Below are 6,748 nucleotides of genomic sequence, written 5' to 3'. Positions count from 1 at the left end.
ATACAATATTATGTTTTTGTAGTTAATATATGTATGTTCAATTCATCATCCAAGACGGTTTTATTTTGAATTATTGTATCTAGATGTAAATAGAATACAATAAAATCTATGTTCGCAAAGTTTTTCCAATATATATACATATGTAGGTTCAGGATGTGAATGATTCCAAATGATAAGCGTGGATGCGGTTAAATACGCTTTATTTTTACATACCTCCTTTACGTTTTTACGTGTATCGTCGAGCGACCCCAAAGGGGAAGTGTTGCACAACCCACGCTATGCCTCAAATTTTTTTGTGAATATGAAAAATTGTAATGCTTGAATAAATTCTCCGCAGTGGAATCGAATATCGTGGCAAGTGTTGTTAACTGACATTTATTTGGTCAACTTACTAGAGAAAAGCAAATTTAATAAAAAAAAACATTGCCTTCACGATAGTAATTTTTAGTAATATTTTATCGATCAATACTTTAACTTAATTTGAAAAAAATTTAACTGTTATGTTTTCTCTACGATATGCTATTTCAACTGCAAAGTTTAATTATTTATCGATTTTTGGACATAATCTCAATTCGATTTCAAAGGCAAATCGTATCCGGTGAAATTGAGCCGGAGATCGAATTTTAATTTTAGTTTTTTTGATAATTCTTTATATTGAAAATTTATTTGCCGCATTTTTTCGATTTAAGTTTCTATTTAGTTAATGAACTATTTCCTCACGTCACATTTGTAATACATTTTTGCAATATTTTTAGGGAAAAGAAAGGAAATATTTATTGTAATATTTATAAACTCAATAAACTGAAAATAGAAAGCGATTAAGTAAGTCTGCTTCTCTTAATATTGGGTATCCTACCCAATACGATTTAATTTTAAGATTTCACCAAAGCACTATAAAAAATCTCAAAATAATAAAATGAGAAGAAAAATTATATACATACATACATATATACATTTATTTAAAAACTGCACTCTCTAAGAATGAATCCAAGGGCGGTCCAGGCTTTAGATGTGTAGTGGGAAGTCCAGTATGTATGTAGATAAGTCGTGAAGTGATAAATCCAAGGACGGCCAGGTCGTAGTTATTATGTATACGTAGCAGTTGGTTCAATAGTTAGGAGTCGCGAATTAATAAATAAAAAAACAGATCGGATGAAATTTGATCAGATAATGGATGAATGTCTCCAACGAAAGTTGAAGTAAGACTAAATGTACTTTACCTATCATATCTCGTAAAAAACGAAATTGTGGTTTTTCCTTTATTTCGAAAAGGTAGCGAAAAGTCCACTTTTGCTAAAACGTATTTTTACTAATCATTTTTGTCTTCCGGTGCATAAATATGAAACTTGCAAAAATTTTTATTTTGACATGGGTATTATTGTCAATTGCAAGATCATCTATTCATAACATAAATTTTTCTATAGACATGACAATTAAATAATAATTATAGTTAATTGTTGATTGTTCGCTGCGTAAAAAAATGTATTACATGATGTTTTCCAGGTATCGAGACACCCTTATTGTGTAAGCAGGTAAATCGATGCAAATGTTGGCCATTTAAAAATAAACTGATAGCATCATAGTAGGATCATCCATAATACATTTTGGTATATTCCCTTTTTTTTAAAAGTTTGGTAAAACCCATGGGGAATATAAAATTACATTTAGAGGCATTTACAATTAGCATCAGTTAAAAAAATAATTGTAACCATACGAAATCCTTAATCCCGAAAACCAAACAATTAAAGGGATAGGCTCGTTATATTCATTGAATTCGTTTCAAATATTGGTAACTTTTGCATATAAAATTATGTAGTTCTTTGATTCAGATACGAGGTGTTCGATTGAACATCATTTATAATCTTCTTACTATACCATAATAATTTAAATATTTAAAAGTCAATTGACAACACCTGCCATGGTAGTCGATTTAATTGTGGATTCAATCGTTTTATAATAGTCTTGGATGATGAATTGAACATATATTAACTACAAAAACATAATATTATATAGTCCCGTTGATTACAATGTTCGACAAATGACGACTTTTTTTTGGTTCAGAGACGAGATATGAGTTTTCTTATAGATCTATGCCCAATGAACACGAATCTGGTAATAAAAAATGTTGATTGGCTAGAGATTCGGAGATATATGTGTTTTTTAAATCACGCGATTTTTCTATATCTTGGTGTTGTTCGGTCGATGTCTCAAAATCTGTCAATTTCCTGTTCAAAATGATTTAAAATTCAGCACACTTCCGATTAACCCTTTTAAACGAAAAAAAAAATAGTGTGGCCAGAACACTATCTCAATAAACATGTTTCAATAGAAAATACTCAATATAAAATAGTATTAACAATGGGAAAAAATCCCAAATGAAAATACGTACTTTTGACTTTTGATTTGAACTGGACGACTATTTAGAGAGATTTGAAAGCTGAAAAGTACTACAAATGAAAGATAAAATACCCGACTATAGATTCCAATATTCATTTTGAACAGTAAATTGACAGATTTTGAGACATCGACCGAACAACACCAAGATATAGAAAAATCGCGCGATTTAAAAAACACATATACATATGTATGTATCTCCGAATCTCGGGCCAACCAACATTTTTTATTACCAGATTCGGGTTCACTGTAAATATATCTATAAGAAAATTCATATCTGGTCTCTGAACCATTTTTCGTGTAGAGCAGTGTTATTTTACATATAATGAATTTGTAATTAGCATCGATTAAAAATATAATTATAATTGAATGAAAATCCTTATTAATACGAAGAATTAAAAAAATCGTATAATAAACCCTGTAAAAACAAAAAGAGAAGAAACTGCTTTGCAAAAATATAAATCGGTTTTGATTTTCAGATATATTACCCCTATTAACATGGAAAAGAGAAGGTATAAATCTGGATCACTAAAACGCAAAGAACGCCAAGAAACAAAAAAACAGAAGTCAGCCAAGTATTGCAGATCTATTACAGATTTTATAGTACCACAACCACTTCCCGCATCAATGTCCAGTTGCGCAACAAATAATCAAGAAACAAGAAACAATACTCATGGCGATGATGTATTGACAAGTGAGTTGCAAGAACAAGAAAGAAATTCTTTGGATATAGAGACAAGAATAAGTGCATCCTATATTAATCAACCCAGGCCCAGTACTTCAGGCTTCATTATTCCGGTATCTGTACAGACTATATTTCCTATAGTTGCAACATCCGCGCATATACCTATAGTTTCAACTAGTGACAAGGAATTAGATATTACTTCAGACATAAATTCTGAGGCACATGATGTTATTGAACCTACACAAGAAAAAAAATGTACTACTGGAATATTTCAATATCCATCGCGAGACAATCTGAAACAATTTTTTGCTGAACATCCATTTCAGCCTGTAAGTGATCTACCATTTGATGCTCGATTATATGAGAGAAACACTATGAATGATTCAGTCCCAAGAAATTGGCTAACATATAACATAGAAAATAAGTGCTTATATTGTTCATATTGCTTAGCGTTTGAGTGTCCCAAATCGGATTCATCATCATTTGTACATGGCTTTAGTGACTACAGACGTATTAGCCAGAACTTGGCTGTGCACGAATCGACAACAACCCATGTGCGAAATGTTCATCAATATATCAGTGTGGTTAATAATGGAACATTAGATAATTTTTTTGCGTCATCATTAATTCAAAAGAAAGAAAAGGTACTAAAGCAAAGAAGTATTGTCATGAGGATTATAGACATCATAAAGATGTTAGGCAAGCAAGCAGTTTCTTTTCGAAGTCACAGAAATGAATCGGCCTATACTCTGGATGATGAAGCTTCGAATCATGGTAATTTTTTGGCTTCAGTGCAGTTGATGGCAAAATATGACACCATTATAGCAGCTCACGTTTCTGCAGTGCAAAAAAAGTCATATCAAAGAATGAAACGACTTAAGCACCAAGGAAAGGCGGGAAATAAAGGCCGTGGTGGACTAATTACCTACTTGAGCAAAACAACTGTTAATAGGTTAATCCATATTATGAAAACTATGATTCAAGAAAGAATTAGTCATGAAGTTTTTGAAGCAAAATATTATTCTATCCAGGTTGATTCAACACAGGATAATACAATCATCGATCAATTTAGCATCATTATTCGGTATGTGCATAAAAGCATTGTCTATGAGCGCCTACTTTCAATTGTGCCGTGTAATGATGGTACAGGACAGGGACTTTTTAATTTATTGACTGAAAAGTTGCAACATCTTAATATTGACCCTAAAAATTGTATATCTGATAGCACCGATGGTGCTGCAAGCTACCATGGAGAGTATAATGGTTTGCAGAGTAAACTTGCTAACATGGCAGATCAACATGTTCATATATGGTGTTATGCCCATGTCTTAAATTTGGTAGTAACTGAAACCACAAAATGTTGTGTGTCTGCAGTTTCTTTTTTTAATTTGCTTCAAAATTTAGCAACTTTTATAAATGGATCATATAAGAGAATGTCTGTGTGGATAGGAGTTGTTGAAAAACAACTGGGGCAAGAAAAGATGAAAAGATTAAAACTAATTGGTGAAACCAGGTGGTCGGGAAAATCTAATGCAGCAACAACAATATTTGGACATTTTAATGATCCCACTGCTAGTACTTTCGTAAATCTACTTACATGCTTATCAATGATACAGGATTCAGACAAGTTTGATGCAAAAACGAAGCACGAAGCCACTTATTTACTCCAGAGTCTTCAAAAGTTTGAAACCATATTGACAGCATTTACTTACTTGTACATATTTGAAACCACAGCCCCCTTGTCTAGTTATTTACAAACAAATTGTTTAGATATGTTTACTGCATGGAGTTTGGTAGATACAGCAACAACAAAGTTGATGGAACAGAAAAGAACATTCCATAATGTTCACAGTAAGGCTTTCGAATTCGTAACAATATGTAATGATATGATTTCAATGATTAATATGGATGAAAATCAAACATTGGAAATTGATTCTATAGAAACAGCGTTGCCTGTTAAAAGACAAAGGAAGAAGAAAAGAATGGCAGATGAAGTAACTAATGATGAAGGAAATTCTTCGGATCCTCTGGCTGATTTTCGAATAACTGTATTTAACCTTATAATGGATCGCATTGTCCAATCGCTACAATCACGATTTATACATCACAAGCAGTTGTATAAAGATTTATCTTGGTTGGACCCAGCTAATTTTAAAATTATTGCAGAAAAAGGCCTTGATGATATTGCATTGGATGGTGTTGTGAAGTTCTTTCCACTAATCAAAAGAGGCAATGTAAAATTAGAATTGGTTTCATTTGCCTCAAATTTTGATATATTGAAGCTATTACTTCAAATTAGTGAGAGTGAGGATGACAGCAGCAGCTGTAAAACTTGCAGAACATGTCCATCGTGCGTTTTAAAAATTTTATCGTCGAACAGACTACACGACAAAGCGTATGATAACCTATATGAATTATACAAAATCGTCTCCACACTCTCAGTTACACAAGTGCAATGTGAGAGGACGTTTTCAAAATTAAAAATAATTAAGAACAGACTGAGAAATACGTTGTCTGAAGAAAATTTAGAAAATTTTATGTTCCTTTCTATTGAGAAGCAAATGTTAGATGATTTGGATGCAGAAGAAATTATTAACAGATATGCACAAGCGTCGAAAGGACTCAAACGTTTGCTAATATACTCTTAATTTTCCAATTTTTCTTTTAGATTTTTTATTATTCTTTTATAATTATGTATTTTATGTGTATGTCCTTGTTGAATCTCGGTTCAGTCCTATCTTGTAAATAAAGTTTCCTATATACATTTTGTATTTCTGTTAATTGCCAGTAAGACGTGTAGTATGTGTATATTCTAATTAATAAAAATAAAAATAAAAATTGCAAAATATAATTGCAATTTTTATTTTTGATTCGTGCATTTTTGAAAATTTGATTTATTTTTTACCCTAGATTTTTAGCGTGATAAAAAAAAAAGATTTTTTTTTTTATATATGGGGGGGGGGAGGAAAAATTTTTTTTAACCCTGGGGGCCCCCTTTGACTCCTGGCATGTACTAATTTCAGTCCCAGTCCGCCACTGCATATATGTAAGTCAAACCTCTTGGTCTTATCGGCTTTGCCACCTTCCCCATGTATGTTAAATAAATAAATATTATATACATACATACATACCGAATAGATATGTACATACCAGTGGCGTGCCTTGAAAATCTCCCTGTTTTTTTATCGCACAGCCTTCCTTACGTGTGCGCGAGTAGGATACGGGGGGACTAGATGACGTCATATCGAGTCCTATTGTATCCTGCTTGCATACACGTAAGTAAAGCTGGGCGATAAAAAAACAGGGAGATTTTCAAGGCACGTCATTGATACATACATACATACATAGTTATCTCATCGTTTTCAAATTTTCTTTTCAAAGCTAAGTCAGCTCAATGAGCTGTGCGTCAACGAGCTTAATGAGCTGTTCTAAAATTTGAAAACTGTTGAGGTACAGATTTACTATCCATACAAAATCTTCTAAATCCTTTTGCAAGTTTACAAATGTAAGTTTACACATCGCTTTCAACATATCACGAATTTATGAAAAAAAAAATATATATTTTGCTTATTATTTTATACCCCTACGAATATTTCAAATGACCAGACTTTGAGAAACATTTCTTAATTTCAAAGCATTCTACCAGTAATGTTATAAATCACGTTATTT

The 6,748-nt window shown here is 32.0% G+C and overlaps 1 protein-coding gene across 1 annotated transcript; it reads left to right on the top strand.

Moving 5' to 3' along the window:
* Nucleotides 1-2,892: 2,892 nt before the first annotated feature.
* Nucleotides 2,893-5,727, top strand: LOC143917732 (zinc finger MYM-type protein 1-like). The gene has a single exon (XM_077439313.1). It carries the CDS (start codon nt 2,893-2,895, stop codon nt 5,725-5,727), a length of 2,835 nt encoding a protein of 944 aa, XP_077295439.1.
* The last annotated feature ends 1,021 nt before the right edge of the window (nt 5,728-6,748 follow it).

Source organism: Arctopsyche grandis, chromosome 10 (assembly GCF_051622035.1).
Source record: "Arctopsyche grandis isolate Sample6627 chromosome 10, ASM5162203v2, whole genome shotgun sequence".
Lineage (NCBI taxonomy): Eukaryota > Metazoa > Arthropoda > Insecta > Trichoptera > Hydropsychidae > Arctopsyche > Arctopsyche grandis.
Note: the sequence above shows the minus strand (reverse complement) of the source record. Positions and strands in the feature narration are given on the sequence as shown.